Source organism: Lissotriton helveticus, chromosome 6 (assembly GCF_964261635.1).
Source record: "Lissotriton helveticus chromosome 6, aLisHel1.1, whole genome shotgun sequence".
Lineage (NCBI taxonomy): Eukaryota > Metazoa > Chordata > Amphibia > Caudata > Salamandridae > Lissotriton > Lissotriton helveticus.
In genome coordinates this window covers 1589635020-1589658076 of record NC_136067.1, presented here as the reverse complement: position 1 = coordinate 1589658076, position 23057 = coordinate 1589635020, and the positions used below count along the sequence as shown (strand labels likewise).

Sequence of the window (23057 nt, the reverse complement as noted above, 5' to 3'; positions counted from 1 at the left end):
TATCTATCTATCTATCTATCTATCTATCGCACTCACTCTATTTCTCTATCGCATCACCACAGCATCACTCAGCACCAACACAGCATCACTCAGGGGCACCACAACATCACAACAACTGGTTCAAATATGTTCTCTCAATGTTTCAAGCTTTATTACAAATGTCACAAAAAGATGTTAATATTTCACTTCTGTTCTTGGATTTTCGTCACAATAAAATACACTGAACATAATCTTCACAAAAGTTATTTACAAAAGTTTAAGCTATTGCCATTATAAAGTACAATAACTTTTGTTTGAGTATTAATTATTTAAAAAAAATTAAAAGTCACTGTTATTTGTAATATCAATACATCAAAGTCAATATCAATACATCTAAGTCACGTAAATACAACACATATTGCATTACAAATGCTATAGGTGTCACATTTGCGAAAGTTAAAACTATTGGCATTGTAAATGACAAAGCTATCATTTTCGCTATTTTCAAAACCAACACATAAATAAAAAAATTGTCATTTACAATACCAATAGCTCAAACTTTCCTAATGCGAGATCTATTGCATTGCAAATGCTTGTTTGCCTGGTACTTGATGCAACTTTGACTGAAGCGCACTGGGTTCCTGCTACCCAGGTCCCCAGCGACAGTGTTCCTTCCCAAAAACAAGGTAAATGCAGTTGTTCTACAACTGGCAAGCCCTTTAGCACCCCTGTACATCTCTTGTAAATGGTACCCGTGGTAACTAGAGTAAGGGTACTAAATAGGGTCCTTCAGGGTTGCATGTATTGTACCACCCTAAGGGACCCACCACTAAACTCATGCAGACTGCCATTGCAGGCTGTGTGAAATGGTGTAGAAAAAAGTGAAAACACGATATGGCACCATGTGTGCCATGCCAAATGACACATCATGGAATATTTGTAAATTACTACTACAGCAGGCCTTACAGTCCTAAGGCAGGGTGCATTATATTACTAGTGAGGACACATCTACATGAACATACATGCCCCAGCGTTGTCTAGTCTAATTGCTAGATAGTACAAATGAACAGGGAAGCAATCTTGAGTACATGTACTGGGAAATGGTCATTACGTGTTTCCCAGCTAACGTGTTTGGTATCAAATACCTTGTCTTAATAAATCCATACTGATGCCAGGAGTGGATTTATTAAGACATGTACCCAAAGGGCATCTTAGAGGTGCCCCCTGAAAACGATCCACCTCTAGTGTGCTGGCTAACTGGTATCGACCAGCCTGCCACCATATATGCATTTCTGATCCACTGGAGGTGCGCGCCCGAACTCTCTGAGGTCAGAAACAGTGCCTGCTCTGGCCAAAAGTGTTGTCACCTCCTCCAAGCAGGATGGCTAGTAATCAGCATATCAAGGCAGCAGGCTTCAAATGTGTCTGCCACCTTTGATGTATGACCCCAGCTTTCCACAGACAGGGCAAAAGGCATCCCCTGCCCAGGGTCCATTTAGCACCAGGACCCATTTAGCACCAGGACAGGTGGGAAAATTAGCTAGTCAGAGGCGTGTTCACTATCAGGTTAGTTACACCCCTAAAGTGGGCTACTTGAACTGAATACAAAAAGTAGAATTCCACCATTTTGTTTTTTGGTGAAGTTAGATACATTGGGCGAGGGTTATGCCCACTCCCCACAAGAAGTGGTCATATAGGGGATGTAGGCACCCCAAACGTAAGTAGGCCATTGGCTACTACCTTTCACTCCCCTTAACGCCCCTAAATTGAGTATTTAGGTGGCACCACTGACAACAGGAACTCAGATTCGACGTGTGCAAGAAGAAGAAGACAAAGGAGAGCGAAGAAGGGAGAACTCAGGACCAGCTGTAGACCTTCTGGTGCCAAGCCCTTCCTACCTGCACCTGTCCCGACAATTACGACAAATTGACTCATCTTGCCACTGTGCATCTTCCAAGAACCCCGGTGGGCTGGCAGCCGTACACAAATTGCCAGCAATCTCCCTTGGAGTAGAGGAGCTACTCCCTGCAGCTTGCAGGCACCAAACAGCAAAGTACGGTCCACCGTTGTGCCGCCCACAGTTTCACTGACGCAGCAGTCACCCCAGAAGGGGTCACCATGCTCCAGAAGGTCAGATCAGGTTCCTCGCCATTTGAGAAGACGCCCCGACCAACCGGAGCTGCATAGCACAAATACCATGGGTGCCAGACCCTGTGCAGCAAAGACTCCCAGACAAAGCAGTCATTGAGGGATATCAGCACCGCAGCAACCCACTTTGAGAGTTACCCAGCTGTCCTGATTTTGTCCCCTTAACCGGCAAGATAGACAACTGTGAGTGCCCACAACACAGAAGCCCAGCTAACCTAACTACTCTGCACTGAAGCGACCCAGCCCTGATATCCCACATCCAGGAGGAACCGAGCTCCCCATTGGGAGCTTCTGGACATGTTTCCATGTCCCCCACTGCAGCCTGTTTTTATTATTCTGAACGATGTGGATATAGCAGTCTCATTAGATGAAACTCTTAGCCATTGATTCAATGAACTTAAAACTGAGTATTTATTATTTGAGGAGGTGATTTTGCTTGTAAGCTATTGAATTCGAATGTTTGTGGGTTGTCTGAATGGGACTCAGAGGACGCTGTGCATTTTGAACATATCCCTGTGGGGATATTTTTAACTCTATTTTGAATAGGATGGTACTTAACGATAGACCTTATTAAACATCATATTGTAGACCATATTTCCACATAGATGTTTCCGCACAGGTGTTATCACATTTTCCCAGTTTTATAAGCCTAAGGATATTGAGTTCGAAATGGTACCGAATTGTTTAAGTCACCATACCCCCTATCTTTATCCATTGAATGCGGCAAGGTAAAACACAATAAAAATAAGGGGATCACAAGTAGGTGGGCTACTGTAGACTCTCACTTTGTCCTTGAAGACTTATTTTGGGAAAGTGGGTCAAGTATTAGCCTGCCTGATTGATGACCTTAACCCCAAGATTGTTTTAAATGCATTTCATGAAATTTGTCAATCAATCACTGATCTCTTCACTACCAAAGCAAAAAAAGCTGAAATTAAATCGCACTATTGGTTTGATAGAAACTGTTCTAAGACACACAATAATCTTATTTATGCCTTAAAGCAGGTTCCTCGGGACAGGGAGATAGTGAGATTTTATAGAAATGAATATAAACAGGCTATTTCACAGAGGAAAAAAGGTATTGCAACTTAAGCCTGTGAAAAACTATGTAGCAAGCACTAGTAAGGACCCTCACCTGTTTTGGAAAACTGTTAGCAACCCATTTCTTAAAGATGACCACAACACACATATTGATGTGACCATTCCCCACAAATTAGATCCACCGTCTTATAAGGAGGTCATCTCCGCTTTGAATCGTACACAGAGAAACAAGGCCCCTGGTCTGGATGGTGTTCCAGCTGATCTTTTTCTAGATAACCTTGATCTATGGGTCCCTCTGTTGACAAATGTTAAGAGAAGTGTGGCTACGGAGGTCCCTCCGAAATCATGGTGTTGTTCAAATGTAATCGCTGTTTTCAAAAAAGGCAATAGATCAGATCCTCGATGCTATTGCCCAATTTCTTTATTGACACCACGCGTAAACTTATGGGGAAAATGTTACTTGACCGGTTGGAGTCTTAGGTAAGGGGTGTTTTTCAGATGTACAATGTGGGTTAAGGCAAGGCCTCAGCACTGTTGAGCAGTGCCTCAATCTCCATCTAATCATTTCTAAATATACAACGGTAATGGCGTTAGTTTCCACCTAGGTTTCATGGTTTTATTAGCGGCATTTGACTGGGTGGATAAAGGGAGATTGTGGTCAATTATGCTTGACATAGTTATTGACTCTGCATAGGTCCATTTTTTGGCCCAGATGCATGAGGGAGTCGTAGGGCATGTAAGGTAGAGGGAAAATGGAGAGCTTACTGATACATTGAAAATGAAACGTGGTGTGAGACAAGGCTGGGTATTCTGTCTTTATATTAATGGTCTGGAAAAACATCCTTATCTAGATGAGGGTCTAGGAAATGACCTGCATTATTGTATGCAAATGATTGCGTTTTAATTTTAAGAAGTGGGGTAGGTCTGCTAAAATGATTAAATATATTTTATTTGTTCATGAATGGTTTGGGTCTAAAAGCCAATACCGCTAAATCTCATTTTATGATCATAGGGAAATCCTCTAAATCTTTAAAGTCTCGTCATATCAATGGGTAAAAACGACTAAATGTTAACACCTTCTCTTACTTAGGAATTCCATTTGATCAGCAAAGTTCCTGGACCCATTTGGTTAAATGCACGAGGTTAAGATTTTTGCAAATTATTGCAGCTCTTTATAGATTTGCTAGGAAATTTGGTAGGATACCGTTGGCTGTTATGCCTAACATTTATACTACACAATGTTTATCCATGGCTATCCACGGCGTTGGAGTATGGATCTATTGTGATATTACTGACCTATAAGTCGCTGAAAATACCATTTGAAGGAGACTTTTTTCAGTTGAAACAGTCTACCTGTCATCTGTCACACAGAAGTGGGACAAATCCCACCAGAGGACTGGGTTAAATTACCTACCCTGATGCTCTGGAGAGCAATTTGGTCAAAGCAGGACACTTTACCTAATCAGACTATATTTAATGATTGTAAGTCTTTAGATAAAGCATCTAAATTTATTTGGTTGAGATATGTAAAGGAGCACCGTACCTTGTTGGGGAGAGAGGACTGCCATAACTGCCATAACAACCCACTGTTAATGGCTTGCGTCTCTAAAAAGCAGCTAAACTATGCGTTTCTCATCAGAAGGGCACAACAAAGACAAGGAAAAGAGAAAAAAAGAGGGCAACTTGATATCTCCGCCTTGTCACTACCAATATGGTGCAACCATATCTTACGTTGGCATATTCCCATAATCCACGCTTTAACCTGGTTAGATTAAGGTTTGGCATTGCATATTATTTGGTCTCCTACCAGAGTTCTACTCATAATGACTCCTTTTGGAGCCTTGCTAATGTGACTCAATAAGGAGTCAGTGCTTGCTACACGTCTTATTTTTTTGCAAGTTATATACTTTCCAGAGGAAACAGTTTTTAATACCACTTATGAAGAATCTGAATATTAGACTCTGTAGACCAGATATATTGTATTTGCAGCTCTTTCAAACAAAATATACATGTCTGATGGTCTATAAATATATAAACTTCCCTATTTGTCTAAGACAGCAAGTGGGGAAATAATATCTCTTATAGATTTTATGTATCTGCTTGAATTATAATTTTGTATATTTTACACTTAATTTCTTTTATGTTTATGCTAGCAAAAAGCAAGTCTATAGAGTGACAGGGAGTTATGGTTTATCTTTGTCTGTTGCATTAGTGTATAGGCCTTGCTCCAATCGAGTTACTTGGATTTGATCTGATAACTCCAGTCACTATAAATAAGTTTTGTTTATATTTCTTGATAGTTGTGAAGTTAATTATTTTGTTTTTCATTTGACCACTCATATAGTTGTGTCTGTATTGTTTATATCTGTTTTTATTTGTGTTGTAGATTGTATGGTTATACTTTTTGTATACGGAATAAAGAAACCTATAACTACTACACAAGACATTTCAAACCACTTGGGGACAAAACTGAGAACCTGTAAACAAACAAAGGTAAACAAACAAAAACATTTTCTGTGTCTATGTAAGCAAACAACATGCTTAATTTACATAGGACAAAGGGAAGAGGCTAAAGAACATTTCACATTTCAAATATAGCAAAGCCTTAGATTAAGAGCCTGGTGGATATGTGGACAGCTGAAAAAGGAGACGAGTATATAATCGAATCAAATATCATAACCCAAGTCCTAAGCAACAATTCCCTGTATTGACTAACGCATCAAAGAGTAATTTACTGAGATAATCTGAAAATGGAGGCACCGGGCTTTCAATCAAGAAGTAAAAAGAGTTTAGTTATTTGAAAAGTCCAGTTTTGTATTCAAAGTTCAGAAGGGGAAAATTTGGAATTTAGAAAACAGCAGTGAGATGTACCAAAAACAGAGGTGAAGCCACTGCACTCAAATGGAGTTTTCCAAGATGCACATTATCAAAACTGGTTAGCTACAGGGCTCATAATATAACTGTGGTTTTTAAATAAGACTTCTTTGAAACAATAAGCATGAAAAAAGAGATCTGTTGCCTACCTTCTGCAACTCTGGACTCATATCTGAAAATAAAGAGACAAAAGGGAAAAGTGAGCACAATATTTTATAATCTAGGGTAGAATTCTACATTTTACATTCTGTCCACCTCTGGTACATTGAGCATACAGGTATATGCAAGGGCGAAAGGGCTGATGGGAGTAGACAAACTATTCTTTTGACAAAAAACACCAAAAAAGTGAAACCAATTCCTCTCCTGAGACACTTGCCTAGAATTTATAGTGTTTATGTATTTTCTGAATGAAGAGATGCCATTTAACATTTTTATCCTCCCTCTCAGCTGAGAGCCTATGGCAGGGGCTGGTCCCAAGATAAATGATACGCATGTAACAACTAGTCATTGATCTGTCAGCTGGTACAGTCCTACTTGGACGATCTGAGTGGAGGTCCCCACTGTTCAGTGCTAGCTGCTCTTGAATAGATGGGTAAGAGAAGTGGGGCACTCACAACTATTAGTGAATAAGAAAGGTCAAAACCCACTGAAATTGAGAAATGCTGGCCTGCAGACAGGTAAAGAACACAGGGCTAGTGGATGGCTTTCAGTAGAAATATAATGAGAGATCCCTCATGCTGAATCAGGACTGACATGTAGGTAAACGTTATCCCTGCCCCTTCACTTCTTTTGCCCAGCAGATAGGTGGGAATTATCTTCACATCCCTCTTCTTCGTCCCAGTGCTTATTAATTAAGTTGAAGCCCCCCCGACTATGACAGTCTACTCCTCTAAATAATTTTTTATCTTTGCAAAGCAACAAGTGTGCAGCAGAAGGTGGTAGCTAAGACTAATGATCTGTTAGATACAGTTTTTCTGAAGGATGTTGCATGCACCTGCCAGGGACCTTGGTCCTTGCTTGCTGTACATGTTCTAGTTATCATCTGTGGCGGAAATGGTTGTAATTTATGGGCGACCAGTTTCTAAGACAGGGTTGGGAATTATCCATGGAATCTCTTCAAATTCTTGTTTCTTTTCATTATTACCGCCTCCGTTTCTGGGCGGGGAAGGTCATGCCAAATACTGGTGATAGGTGTCATGCTCAACACAACTCTGCAGTTAGTGATGAAGATGAAATCTATGACCTTTTACAACAAGCGAACTAGGACCTTATACATAAGCATGGTTTTCTGACCATCATGTAACTCTGCTCCCTTCTTCTGTCCCAAAGTCTAATATCTTCTGTTGTAGTGACAGGACTGAGGACGTTGGAGGGTGGGGCGCAGGGGTAGCAGTTATCTTTTAGAAAACAAATCTAAATCAAGATCACTACTAAGACAAATGAGATCGGCATCGTGGATACATTATAAAATAACCTATTAGCAGTATTGACTTAATGAGCATCAACCTGCTGCATCCACACTCTGACAAAACTAAGAGTATCTTCTTTGAGGATAAAAGGAAAGGTGACTCTCAGGATATTAACCCATTATACAACATTCTTTTGAGGGAGTCAATTCAACCTGTCACCAAAGTTAAAAACCTAGGCCAGGTGTTAAATATATTGGGGATTTCTAAGCTATTTGCATCTTATGAATACCATAACATCAGGGCTGTGTTTTGGAGCAGGTGTCAACACAAGACTAAGGGCCCTATGTATCAAGGAACCAATTTGCAAATCTGTAATAGCGATTTTTAAGAAATCGCTATTTCAGAATCGCAAATTGGTATGTATCAAGAAAATTGCAATTTTTTAGCGATTTCTTGATATTCCTTATTGCGAATTCGCAAATTGCGAATTCGCAATTAAGGAATACTTTCCCATTCATTTCTATAGGCCAGGAGGCCCATGGGAAGGAATGGGAATTGTTTCTCAATTTGCGATTCGCAAATTGCTAATCGCAAATTGAGAATAATTTCAAGGGTGCAGGGGTGTCCAAAGGACACCCTGTTGCACCCCTGAAATAAGCATAGGTGCACATGTGGTGCACATACATGCCCTAGGGGCATGTATGTGCGTCACATGGCACTTTGAAAATGACAGAAATGTGCATTTTTCAAGGAATTCGCAACTTGATTTGCAATTCCTTAAGGCCATTTAGCAAATTTTTTTGGCTTCTTACATTGCATTTAAGGAACCTCAAAATTTGCGATTCCTTAAATTCCATCGCAAAATAAGGAATCGCAAATTTTGCGATTCCTTATTTTGCATGTAGATTTGTGTGATACATACCATTTTGCGAAAATGCGTTCGCAAACGCCGAAATTCTACGAATTTCGGCATTTGCGAACGCATTTGGGCATGATACATATGGCCCTAAATTACTACAATTCGTGCTATGCTGGACTCCCTCCGTGCCAATTTCTCACCTAGATAGCGGCTGGTTCAAAATACCTTGGTGAGACTTATTTAGGGCCTGGGAAGAGGAGATCATGTTTCTGAAAGTAGAGAGGAGCTTATTCTTTTTTTTTTTAGACACCTACAAATGCACATTATGCCCCTTAGTTCTTTGTGGAATGCTTTCCGGTCTTACTTCCACCCACATTCTCAAAGTTTCAGAGCAGTAGACATTATGTGCTCCGTGCAGACATTTAAGTTTCACGTGGGGTGTAGTTTTTTTTTAGTTCATGAGTAAGGCTTGGAACAATTTTGTTACGAAATTCAGACTTTGCCACTCTTTGAAAGCGTAAAAATCGTGAGGCCCATTCATTTCGATAGCACTTATCCCTTAACATGGAGCTGTTTTCCTCTTTTTGTTCTTTTACCTCCCTCCTCTTCCCTATTTTTTGCCTTTAACAACTGTTGGCTTGGCACTGCTGGCATGAATTAATTCTGGAGATCTGCAAATGGTATTTAAACCTCTTTCAGAGAAGTGCAGAATAGTACCAAAAATAAAGCCTTGGCAGGGCAACCATATCAGCATCCCCAAACACCTTCATCCATCATATCAGACCATCGGTGGAGTCGGCTTCCACCGACAGGTTTGAAGTTAGCATCCTGAATTGAATTGCTTGAGTTGGATAAATTAGTTCAAACATGTTTTAACATTTCAGGAATTACTGTATTCGTAAAGAGTTGGCCAGAACCTGTAAAGATTTGTGGACGCCTCATTAGTAAAGTCTGGAATAAGGACAAGGGAAGAGAAGTACTGGCTCTAATTATTGAACATTTCCATTACTCCTAGTTCTGCTCTCTTCCTGATCAAGATCGATATGAACCGCCCACCGCCTGCCATTCTCAAAGCTTATCTCCTCACTGATTTACTGGTAACCAGAGGTGTTGTTGATGGAGGGCCGCGTTATCTCCCCATTAGGATGGTAGGGATTATTACAAAAATATTTTAAGCAGCAGAAGATCCATTTTGAGAGGCTCTGCACTTCCTTAGGGACGCGACAAGCAAGACTTGAGTGATGGGCATTACTGGAAGGTTAGCAAGACATTGTGGTGCTTACCACCAAATCTACTCTCACTCTTAATAAATAGAGAGGGTCAGTGATAAGAAACTGATGCCAGAGAGGGAGTAGAGTGGGGCAAGCACCAAAATGTTTCGATAACTTTCCAGTAATGCCCATCACTCTTAAGTCTTGCTGGTCCCACCTTTATTAAGGAAGCGCAGAACCTGTCAGACTGGATCTTCCGTTGCTTTGAAATATTTTTGTGAATAGTCTCAACCCAACTAATAGGGAGATAACGCACCTACATTAACATCAACACCACATTCTGGTTACCAGAAAATCACCATGGAGAGGAGCTTTGAGCATGGCAGGCGATTCATATCGACCTTGACGAGGAAGAAAGCAGAACTAGGAGTTATGCAAATTATCAAGAACTAGAGGCTGCACTTGGTTTCCCTCGTCCTCGTCCCAGACCTTACTACCGAGGCAAGTACATGTCTTTCCAGGTTCTGGTCAATCCATTATGAGCACAGACATTCGTATTCGTGAAAAGTTAAAACATCGGTGAACTCATTTAATCACTAAAAAACAATGATGGTTACCAGTTACACGTAATTGACCCAAGTAGAATTTGCACCACCCACCATAGACTTTTAGATGTCTTCAGTGATGTAATATGCAAGGCCATAAGCAATACTTCATAATGTGCAAGTTATACTTGGGACAAGTTATGAATAACTGATGAATTTCATTTTTTTTTGTTTTTAAACATTAGTTTTTTTATTATTAGAAGACGTGCGGATATCCACTTTAACCTTTGTTTTTTTTCTGTGAATGTGTAAGGTTTTTTTAGCAATTTAAAACATTTTACTACCTTACTTATATATAACTTCACTTCAAACTGTGTTTTTTTCGGTGACTTTGTATGTTTTTTAAAATGAAAAGTAAGATCTTACAATCAATATGTCCGGGGTCAACCACCCCATGCAAGGCCTAAGGTCGTGCGCAGCTAGGGGTTAGCTATCTAAATCCCCGCAAGCAGCCAACCCCCCATGCCAAGCAGAGCCTTCAGCCAAGCACAGCATTGAGTTTACCACGGTCAACCAACCGTCCACAAAGGCAAAGGCGAGGGGTTCAGGGTACCCCCCTGCCCTTATATATATTTTTTAGACATTATTTCAGTACACAGGGACAGAGTCTGCAAGTCCTGTAATGGTGGGCGTAATATTTTTCTTCATGTTGTGGCCAGCAAGTCAGATTCCTCAGTACCTGTGATGGGTCCACAATATCAAGACAGCAGATGGGAAAACATCTCACCAATCAGATCTCTCTATTTTCTTTATAATTTGCGGTCCTGCTGGAACAACTGTCCAGATTTCTATTTAATGAACCTTAATTTTTCAATAATGGCTAAATCATATGTACATGGAAGAGACCAAGTCCCTCGAGGCAACTTGGAATCAAACGTGCACAGCGTGGTGGGTTACTACAACATTCCTAATATATTTTTAACCCAAATAATTATAGTTTTATCTGTATTTATTTCCGTACATATTTCATTTTTGCTTTCATCAAGCAAGATTTATACTCTAAAAAGCAAAACATATGTTTCAATGCAAAACAATACCATATTTATACAATATTCATAATTACATTACAAAAACTGTGTGAAAACAAAATCATAGCAACGAAAGAAATGACGCCCAATGCATTTCGGAACTGGCTGTCCCTTCAACAGGGGCAATCACACAGGTAACAATACTTTCGTGCAGGAGGTTCGTGCGTTGTAGTTGAGATATCAGGGGGACTGAAGAGTGAAGTTGTTTTCACACAGTTTTTGTAATGTATAATTATTATATGAATATTGTATAAATATGGTGTTGTTTTGCATTGAAACATGATTTGCTTCATAGAGTATAAATCTTGCTTGATGAAAGGAAAAATGAATTATGTATGAAAATAAATACAGAAAACTATAATTATTTGGGTTGAAAATATATTATAAATGTTGTAGTAACTCACCAAGCTGTGTACGTTTGAGTCGAAGTTGCCTCTAGGGACTTGGCTCCGTTCACATTTATCACACGTCAGGCAGACATTTGTCAAACGTGGCAAGCAAATCAGTTTGATTGGATAATCTTTGAATTGAGCTAATTTTATAGGAGTGCACAATCTACTACCATTATAAATCATATGTACACCATATCACAAAATTGACACTTTCTGGGTAAAGAACTAGCTTCCTCCCACATTTAGTGTCATTCAGCTGTTTTTTTCTATAACATTGCATAAAATGCCCAATGGAAACTTCAGGGAAAAATGTCTTTTGGGCCCCCCTGTTTTTCACAGCCCCTGCTTGACAGATTACCCCAAAACTTTCCAATAAGAAGCAGAGGTAGATGAACATGTTTTTGTAAAGTTTGTAAAGGTTTGTTAAATGATGCCAAAATTATTATTAAAACAAAACAAAAAACTTGTCCTTTGGAAACTCTGCCTTACGTATCACTACGCTGTAGTGACTGCCACTGTGAAAAATATAGTTAGGCTCGGATTTCACTCATACAAAACCAGTGAAATTCAGCAGTAGCACTCAAACAGCCACTTATTCCCCCATACATCCACTTACACAGCCCGCCATTCACTCACTCATACAGACACACCCACTCACTCACCAATATAGTCACTCACACATACACTCACACATCCATCCCACCCCGTCCATGTGTCTCTGTGTACCCTAGTTCCAGCCAGGGCAGCCAGTGTGCATGATGGGGACTGCGGGGGGAGCCTCAAGGCCCTCGTGGTCCCAGCCATCTCCCCACCTCCTGCAGATGCTGGCATTGCGGCTGCATGCATGAAGCTGGGGAAATGCAGATCCCAGCGTGTAGGATCAATAGTTTCATCTCTTTCCCTGTACACATGTCTGCGGGCAGGGAAAGTGATGAAACCTCCACTTCCAGCGGGCGGGAGCATTTTGACAGCTCACGCCCACTGGAACCAGAGTCTTTGCTTTTGCTTGGGAGGAGCTGTGAGCTCCGACCAAACATAAGCAAACACCTATGTCCTGGGGATGAGCACTCGGGGACAAAGCAGGAGCTAGCCCTGACGGTTGGTGGTCCCCAATGCCATAATTGGCTCCAGGATGGGGGCCAAGTAGCTCCCCTTCTTCTCTGCCCATGGGCCTGCCCCGGGGAGGTGGTGGTCTTCAGGCTGTATGCAGCCCAGAAGGGGGGCTGCGTGGGCACCCTTCCCAATATTATTTATTATTTAGGCCCTTGGAGGAGGTGGTCCCTGGAGTCCGGGTGGTCTGTGCGGCCCCCACCTACTAATTTCATTGCCCCAGGGAAGTGGGGGTACCTGGGGTCCGGGGGGGGGGGGATGGGAGGGGACCTGGGTCCCTTGCTTACTTTACCACTGGATTCAAGCTAGCCTGGCTGATAAGGGGTTTTACCCCGAAACAAGTCCCAGGATGCTTGTTTCTGGTCTAGGGAAGACCTGACTTGGCAGTTCGGGCTCGACTGTTCCCAGGAGGAACAGGGTCAAGACTGATTTGCATATGGCTGAGGCTGAACTGGGTTGGCTAAGTGAGCTAAAGAACGATAATGGATTCAACCCAGATCAGTGACTGGGGTGAGTGTCTGAAAGGTTTCAGTGCTGCGTCCATCATCTCCTTGTGTTTGCCATGGCATAAACATAAGCATCTTCCCACCTTACTCTAATTTCAGTTGTCCATTCATTTTCATGTTAGCATTCACATTCTGGATTTTTGTTTGTTTATTTAGAATTCATTCAGTTCTTGATTTAATGGCTAGAAGATCTGTGTACATAATCTGCTCTATGTAACTCATCTCTCCCCTCACTGGAGCCGGACTACATGAGGCTGAAAAGAGCTTTGAAAATCAAGTGTACTGCTCTGTGTAGAAATCCCGGTATTATCCAGAGGCCCTATCTGTATCTCCCCCAATGGATTTATTCTCCTGTGTCTATTCCCCTTTTAATATCGCCCTAAAGCAGTAAAAGCATTTTACAGATTTGTAAAATGAAGTAAATTAAATAAAAATGTTAATGTGCAATGCAGACCATGTTGGTGTTCTTTACTAGTCTAGAAATGTAGAGTGCAGAATTAGCAGTCAAAACAACTACTTATCTCTCAATTGGCCAGGGAGGAAGACTTCACAGAGTAAACCAATGAACTAGGCAGCAATCATCACCAAATACTCGCTGGTACAACCAGACCCTATTGCCACTAGGCTACTCATATGCACGAAGTTTCATCAGAGCATAATTATTTAATCATCAGTATCACAAAGCTCAATGGTATGGCTTGGAGAGCTACCAGACTATCAAATCCCAGGTCAAAATGTAGTCAACCAGATGAGCTACCATCTTGCGTTAGCCAATCAGTCCCTTTGCCAACTACCAACACAAAATAATAGTGTTACTAAATACAAGATGATGACCTCTGAGTTCTGGCTTGGGATTGAAGCAATCAAAAAGCTACCCAATACAGGATAAAACTCAACCCGTCTAATTTTGGGAGAGAACCAAAAGATCATATTGAAATTAACCAAAGGGTGCAGGAAATTCACCATGTACCAAAGGGTAAAACATTTGCCATTTCATGATCTGCATTATATTTTCAGCAAAACAGATTCAGCATCTACTTAAGTGCACTCTATGGCCTCTGATGTGAATGAACTAGTCACATGATGTGTCCACGATGACACAGAGGTTCTATACCGAGAATGCTCTTCAACCCAACCTTTCAAACATAAGAGGATCAATCTACAGTTACCAAAAGTGCTAAAACGAAATTCTTAATTAAAGACTTTCCAGTTCCCTTTACAGGAGTCAGTTCTTCTCTAGTATCATCTGCCTGTCCAACAACAGTACATCTAAGCACCCTGAAGCAGTCTCTGGGGACATGTGGAACTATATGAAAATTCGCACAATAATAAACGAGATAGCATTACCTCCCAGATAGGGAAACATGCAACACAAAAGGTTTGTCTGCTTGTCTTCTTTGTTCACATAAATTAAATAACCATCATAAAGGTTTAACAAGTCTACCAACACAGGCTGATCTCATACTTCTGGGGCTGGTAAATGATTACTCACCACCTTGTGTCATCACTTTATGGAGTCTCGACGAGGGCTCTAAAAAGCAAAGTATGCTTATTTAACAAAATGCAATGACTCACAAAGACTACAAAAAACTGAGGGACAAAGCCCAACTTTTGTGATATTCCAAATGACCAGTAGATAAAATGTGACAGACAGAAACTATGCTATAAAAGCAATCTTCACAATGAGGGATATTCACTTTCTATTGTGCATTCCTCAAATGTTAAGTCAAATGAGAACTCACATCTTGCAATGTGGTGTTATACCATCCTGTGTGAGATCATTTCAATTCTAGTAGTCAGAGTTTAATTTGGTACTGTGTTGTGTCCTTCACAGCGTTTCATGATTTTTAGGCTTCAATGCGAAATCTATCAATTGTGGCATGCATCATAATTGAATCCTCACCCGGTAGGGTAAATCAATACTTTTCGGCATCAACCCCGTTCATGGAGGAAGAAGTAGGTTATCTACCCTTCTTGGGGATCCTGATCAAATTTTAAAATGCCTAATAGTCTACCCTAGTCCTGTAGACTTTTTATTCACAGGCCCCCCTTGACAGGGTGAAAACAGGAGAGCGAATGTTGTCGAGTGTTAATTACTCCCATATCCATTGGTCAGCATGTTTCAGTCGTGTTGTTTAATTACTGCCCAGCCTTTGATGAGGACCATCCAGATCTTTTTCGTACACCGATCTTTCATTGTATTGTGTCTAATCCAACACTCTCATAGTGAAAAGGGCATGTACTTTTACTCCCTGCAATCACCCAGACCAAGCCACATTGTAATGGAGGTAAATCTCATTGCTGGAAATTCTGAGGATGTCACAGTCTCCAATTTTATGTAATTAGCTTTTTTGTGCTCCATAGGTTGTTGCGGGTAGACGGTACCCCAGTGTCACACTTACGTCCCTGGGCACCAGCAGTTCTTGCATCTATCTCTGGCCCCAAGGATATGTGGGTGAGGGTCCACCTTTCAAAAAAGGAAAACTTTTTCTATGGGATTTTGGGAAAGTGACTGGAGAAAAGTAACTTTTTAGGATGCTTTCACCTGTATGTGTTTATAGTTACTCTAGGGAAAAATGAGGGGACCTTCTAAAAAAACTCCTTCTCACTCCCCCAACTTTTGTTCTAAGTTCGACATACAAGGTAGCACAGCACATTAGTGAATGGCTCTTCCTGCCAGGAACGCCACTGTCAGATGAAAGGCAATGAGTGGTTTGTGTGAAAATTCATCCATGCAAATCACTAGTCACCTGATTTTCTTCTGGCGCGACGCGGGACGACAGCCTCCTTGGATTGTGAAGGTGAATTATTTTCTTCCTCAGGACTATAATAGAATCCAGGATGGTCTGCAGGGAATTTAGAGATCGGAGTGAATGACTTGGTTTTGGGTAATAGTAGTTTCATAACACGGAGATCCATAAACAATCCAATCAGCTGTAGAGCACTAGTCAAGTGCAGTCTGTTAGCTTAAGGACATGCAGATCTTACTCAACAATGACAGGCGTATTATCTCACTAAACGTGAAACATTTTACAAATGCACAAAAGTGACATAAATTCTCTAAGTGACTTACATACCAACTTTAATATAGATGGTTATGATAGTGACATGAATGATAGAATCATAAATTATTTGAAAAGCAGCTGATGAAAGGTAAAATGAGGTGGATTAAAGAAGGAATATGCTACTTACCAGTATGCATCTGTTCTTGGCATAGAGGGCTGCAGAGTGGTACATTTATGAATAGATCGCCATCTGGTGTTGGGCTCGGATGATTGCACTTTGTTTTTCTTCTGGAGAAGTCTTTGTCGTCATAGGTGACTCCTCCTCTCGGTGTTAGTGCGCATGGGCATCGGCTCCATCCTTAGATTGTTTTGCCATAGTAGGGTTAGATGGAGTAGTGTAGTATAGTACATAAAGATATGCCCATGTAAATGTATCTAAATAAGATAATGTTGGGACAGACACAGGTTTCCGGGGAGGCAGGGAGGGCATGTACCACTCTGCAGCCCTCTATGCCAAGAACAGATGCATACTGGTAAGTAGCATATTCCGTTCGAGGCATATGGGCTGCAGATGGTACATTTATGAATAGATTGTACAGCAGTTACCTCCCTAGCGGTGGTCACCAGTGTCTGTCGCAACTGTCTGAAATAGAGTTTTTAATACAGCTTGGCCCACTCTGGCTTGTTGTGCAGCCTGTACATCAACACAGTAGTGCTTTGTGAATGTATGTGGTGTAGACCAAGTTGCTGCTCTACATATGTCATCTAGGGGAATGTTCCCTAAGAATGCCATAGATGCTCCTAGTTTTCTTGTGGAATGAGCTCTAGGAGGAACAGTTAATGTTCTCTTTGCTTTAATGTAACATATTTGTATACATCTTACAATCCATCTTGCGATGCCTGCTTTAGAGATAGGATTGCCCTTATGTGTTGGGGAAAATGCTACAAATAGTTGTTTAGTTTTCCTGAAGTCTTGTGTTCTTTCTATGTAGTACAAAATGGCTCTTTTAACATCTAGTGTATGTAGAGCCCTTTCTGCCACCGTCTGTGGCTTTGGAAAGAAGACTGGTAATTCCACTGGCTGATTGATGTGGAATGCTGAAATTACCTTAGGCAAGAACTTTGGGTTTGTTCTAAGAACCACTTTATTCTGGTGTAACTGTAGGAATGGTTCTTGTATTGTTAATGCCTGTAATTCGCTTACTCTTCTGAGTGAGGTAATAGCTATAAGGAATGCCACCTTCCATGTAAGGAATTGTATTTCGCACCTATGCATAGGTTCGAAGGGTGGCCCCATTAGTCTGGTGAGTACTACGTTGAGGTTCCAGACTGGGGAAGGTGGTAATCTTGGTGGAATGACTCTTTTAAGACCTTCCATGAATGCTTTTATCGCTGGTACTCTGAACAGTGATGTGCGCTGCCTGTTTTGCAGGTATGCTGCTATAGCTGCTAGATGTACTCTGATAGATGTGTACGCTAGATTACATTGCTGTAAGTGTAATAAGTAGCAAATAATCTCCCTTGTTGATACGTCTAGAGGGTTGATATTGTTATTAGTACAGTGTATAGCAAACCTCTTCCACTTAGCTGCATAGCATGCTCTGGTGGTTGGACGTCTCGCTTGTTTAATTATTTCCATGCAATTTGGGGGGAGATCTAAGTACCCAAATTCTAGGATTTCAGGAGCCAGATCGCTAAGTTCAACTGAGTTGGATCTGGGTGCATTATTTCTCCATGGTTCTGTGTAAGGTGCATGGGTAGAATTCGTAGCTTTTGATGTGGCACTTGTGAGAGTTGCAAGAGCGTGGTGAACCACGGCTGTCTTGCCCACGTGGGTGCTACTAGTATCATGGTCATTGAATGTTGTTGCAGTTTCCTGACCACTAATGGGATTAGTGGGAGAGGGGGAAAAGCGTATGCAAATTTGTTGGACCAATTTATCCATAACGCATTGCCCTGCGACAGGTGATGTGGGTACCTGGACGCGAAGCTTTGGCATTTTGCGTTCTGATGAGTGGCAAATAGGTCTATCTCTGGTTGTCCCCATCTTTGGAAGAATGGCTGCAGTATTTGTTGGTGCAGTTCCCATTCGTGTATTTGTTCCGACTGTCTGCTTAAGATGTCTGCTATCTGGTTTTGAACTCCTGGTAGGTGTTCGGCTAACAGATAGATGTTTTGAGGAATGGCCCATCTCCAAATTTCCTGCGCTTGTCTGGATAATTGGAGGGAGTGCGTCCCCCCCTGTTTTTGAATATAATACATTGCTGTCATGTTGTCTGTTCTGATCAGGACTGCTTTGTGGATAACATGTATTTGAAAGGCTTTCAATGCTAGAAACACTGCCAGTAGTTCTAGGTAGTTGATGTGTAGTGTTCTTTCCTGCACACTCCACCTTCCTTGTACTGTGTACTTGTCCATATGTGCTCCCCATCCGGTGAGCGATGCGTCTGCTGTTATTGTCACCTGTGGAATTGGCTCTAGGAACGACCGCCCCTTGGTAATGTTTGTTCTGTTCCACCACTTCAGAGAGCGGTGTGTGCGGTCGTCTACCAACACCAGATCCGTAATCTGCCCTTGAGCCTGATTCCACTGTGTCGCTAAGCATTCTTGTAGCGGACGCATTTGTAGTTTTGCATATGGTATTAGCAGTATGCAGGATGACATCATGCCTAATAGCTGCATGAACACTCTTGCTGTTACTGAGTGTTGTGGCTGAAATCTCTGAATGATTGTAAGCATTGCTTGGACCCTGACTGGGTTGGGGTACACTTTGGCTTTTTCTGTGTCTATAGTAGCCCCCAGATATTGTTGAACCTTGTTTGGTTGTAGGTGTGACTTTGTGTAGTTCACCGTGAACCCTAGCTGGTGTAGTAGCTGAATTGTCTTTTGTGTGTGTTGCAGACACTCCTCTTGCGACCTGGCTTTTATTAGCCAGTCGTCCAAGTATGGGAAGACATGAATTTGTTGTCTTCTTAGGTGAGCTGCTACCACTGCCAGGCATTTTGTGAACACCCTTGGTGCCGTCGTGACACCAAATGGAAGGACTTTGAACTGATAATGTTGTCCTTCTACCACAAACCTGAGGTATTTCCTGTGGGCTTTGTGAATAGGGATATGAAAGTAAGCGTCTTTTAGATCCAGTGTAGAAAGAAAGTCCCCTTTCTTCAGTAAAGGAAGTACTTGTTGGAGCGTGACCATGTGGAAATGTTCCGAATTTATGTATGCGTTGAGAGGTCTTAGGTCCAGTATTGGCCTTAGAGACCCGTCCTTTTTGGGGATTAGGAAGTATAGGGAGTATACTCCTGTTCCCTGTTGGTGCTGTGGAACCTTCTCTATGGCATGCTTTTCTAGCAGTGATATTACTTCCTGTTTTAATAGTGTCAGGTGATCTTGTTTCATTGGACGCTGTTTGGGGGGGATGTTTGGTGGGGTAGCTGTGAGTTCTAGGCAATAACCATGTTGGATAATTTGTCTTACCCACTTGTCTGATGTGATGTTTTCCCAGACAGGTAGGAACTGTGATAGGCGTCCCCCTACCGGTGTTATATGGTCTGGGGGAAGCTCTATGAAGTCACTGTTTTGGGGTTGGAGAGTTGCGGTTGTTGTTGTTTCCGCGACCTCTACCCTTGTTGTTGTTACCCCTGTATCCACCTCTAGAATTACCTCTGGGTGATGTAGGTGTAAAAGAGGTTTGCTGTTGGTTTGTGCCTGTACTTTTGGATCCTCCTCTATAGGTGGATCTACGAAAGGAACCTCTTTGTGTCGGCTGTTGCAATGCTCCCATTGATTTAGCCGTTTCTGTATCCTTTTTCATCTTTTCTAGGGCCTCATCTGTCCCTGTGCCGAAAAGTGTTTTCCCATCAAAAGGTTGGTTCAGTAACGATGTTTGTACCTCTTGTTTGAACCCTGATACTCTGAGCCATGCATGTCTCCTTAACATGATGCTTGTGTTTGTCGACCTTGCCGCAGTTTCTGCCGCGTCTAGGGCGCACTTTATTGAAGTGTTAGTAATTAACTTCCCTTCTTGTATAAGTTGATCTGCTTTCTTTTGATGTTCTTTAGGGAGATGTTTGATGAGTGTTTCTAACTCATCATAATGCGCTCTGTCATATCTTGCAAGTAGTGCTTGCGTATTAGCTATGCGCCAACTGTTTGCCGCTTGAGATGCTACTCTCTTGCCAGAGGCATCTATTAGTTTGGACTCTTTGTCAGGAGGTGGAGCTTCTCCTGTAGATAAAGAGTTTGCTCTCTTGCGAGCGTTTGTGACCACTAGTGAGTCTAGAGGAATTTGTCCCTTAATGTATATTGGGTCTTTTGGAGCTGCCCTATATTTTTTATCAATTCTTGGGTTCAATACCCTAGCCCTCACTGGGTCTTTGAATATCTCTGATGTATGACTGAGAAGGCCCTTTAGCATTGGTAGTGTTCCTGATGTTCTTTGTGCAGTAGGTAGTGTTTCTAATAAGAAGTCCTGTACTAGAGGTTCTGTATGTAGGTCTACCTTATGAAATGTTGCTGCTCTAGTAATGAGTTGTGCAAACCCAGTATTGTCATCAGGAGGTGAAGGTTTTGAGGGATATGACTCAAGGTCGGTATCATTACCTGATCCCACATTATACTCCTCCCATGGGTCTGCCTCCTCTGGGATTGTGTCCTCATCATCCCCAGGGTGTCCCCCCTCCCCTGTGTCACTCTCTCCATCTGTTGTAGGTGTAGATGGACGTGTGGGAGGGATATCTGGCCTATTGTGAGGAAGAGGTGAAGATGGTGTGTGAGGTTTGGGAGAAGGGGGAGGAGTTGTATTCGTCCCCATTGTTCTCTTCTTTGGATGAGCCTTGTCGTCCAAATGTTCATGTTTCCTCTTTTTAGGTAATTCTGTGGCTACCTTGCCAGTCTTTGGGTCAATAAACAAAGTCTTTTGTTTAGGATCCGTTCCGTGTTCCTGTGTCGGTACCGCAGTTTTCGGTTCCGAAAGGTGTTTTTTCTTTGAACTGTCCATTTGTATTTTCGGTGCCGAAGTTTTGTTCGGATCCGACTTCTTCGGTATCGAAGATGTCCCCGGTGTCGGGGGTGTTTTCGGCGCCGAAGCGTGCTTCGGTGTCGACATGGACTGCTTCGACTTCGAGCTTTCCTTGACCTGGTGCTTCGGTGTCGATGTGGTCGGTTTATCGGAACCGGAACCACTATGATGTGGGACCGAGTGTTTCGGTTTCTGTTTCGTTGCCGGGCTCGAAGGCGGGGCGTTGGAAACTTTTTTCGGTTGTCTGACCGGGCTCGAGGGCGGGGTCAACACCGTGCGGGGTCTGTTTTTCGGTAAAGGGACGTCGTCACTCACGGTTTGTTGGACGTCGATTTCCTCGACGTCGGACTCGTCCGCTTCTGACCCCGCCTCGTCGGCCTCTTCTTCTTCCTCTTCTGGGTGCTGGTCCTCGAACAGCTCCGGGATTGCTTGTGACTGCATTCTCGATACCTCGTGTCTTCGGGCTCGACGGTTTCTAATCGTCGATTTTGACGAGAACGCTGCACAGGCCTCACAGTCCCTGGATTCGTGTTCAGGGGACAAGCAGAGGTTGCACACCTCGTGTAGGTCCTTGTGTGGGAACTTAGCACCACACGTTGGACATTTTTTGAATGGAGTCCTTTCCATGGACCCCGGGCTGGACTACGTCGAGTTTCTCGTAGTCGTCGTCCTTCGAACCGCGTCGGTATGGAGTGAAGTCGCGTTCGATAACGATACCGTCGATTTGGAAAGGAATACGCGCCGGTTATAACCTTCTTTGTTGAAGTCGGTCCGGAGCGCTTCGATCCTCATCCGAACCCGATGGCGGAAAAAAACAATCTAAGGATGGAGCCGATGCCCATGCGCACTAACACCGAGAGGAGGAGTCACCTATGACGACAAAGACTTCTCCAGAAGAAAAACAAAGTGCAATCATCCGAGCCCAACACCAGATGGCGATCTATTCATAAATGTACCATCTGCAGCCCATATGCCTCGAACAAACTATTTTGCAAACTTCAAAGGTTACAGGGTCACAGAGAAACATTGGAACAGAATCTTTAGCTTGGGTGAAATAAGAAATAACAGAAATTAAAAGCATAGTAGGATGTAGAGTGACAGGAGGAAAAAGCTCTTAACTGAAAGCGAGTACAGACAGACCGACAGAAACAGATAAAGACTGAACACAGTACATGTGAAGTGACAAAAACTACAAATAAAATACTTTTTTTTTTAAAAAGAAAGTAAGTTTAAATATGCATATAGCATGGTGATAAATACAATATAAGGGATAAAGTGATTACGTTTGACCCCTGACATAAACACAATAAAAAAGAATAGAAGAAGATGGTAAAGAAGTTAAACAAACATGAAATGTTGAATGTATTACAGATTGAAAATTTGAAAATTACACTTTGGTATAATTATTTTTAAAAAATGGAGGAATATTCTGCCCTTACTTTTCTCAAACTTTATTGTTCCCCTACTTTCCGGCTATTGCTGTTTCCTGGTGCAGAAATAGCTGTCCTGGCTGACAAGTTCTGCTACTCATTCTCCTTTGATTCCTTAACATGGAGGTGCTCAAGGTCAAATGGTAATTCTACAGTCCCATGGCCCTAGCTAACCACACATACATTCATAAAACGGAACCACCTCTGACGTCAGAACTTAACCAGTCTTAACTTTTGTACCAAGCGGAAGCACGGGGCGTGGATATCACTATCAGCAAGGGCAGCCAAGAAGCCACGACTATCATAGACCATACATGATATTGTTCATATGTAACATGTTACATCATGATTGTGCTAATCCAGTTAGTAGCAGGACACCTCCCTGGAGGTTGGCGTCAACTCTCTGGGGTATCATAAGAAATAAAGACAGGCCTAACTTC

General features: G+C 42.1%; 1 protein-coding gene across 2 annotated transcripts in view; it reads right to left on the bottom strand.

Annotated features, from left to right (window-relative positions):
• PLEKHG1 (pleckstrin homology and RhoGEF domain containing G1) overlaps positions 1 to 23057 on the bottom strand; it is a 288105-nt gene that overhangs the window by 48342 nt on the left and 216706 nt on the right. The window contains exons 12-14 of one of the 2 annotated variants that reach the window (XM_078649384.1): positions 15913 to 16008; positions 14655 to 14693; positions 6192 to 6214 (exon numbers count right to left, since the gene is read on the bottom strand). In XM_078649384.1, the coding sequence (XP_078505510.1) occupies positions 6192 to 6214; positions 14655 to 14693; positions 15913 to 16008 (158 nt within the window). The remainder of the gene's footprint in view (positions 1 to 6191; positions 6215 to 14654; positions 14694 to 15912; positions 16009 to 23057) is intronic. The other variant, XM_078649385.1, reaches the window with a different exon arrangement.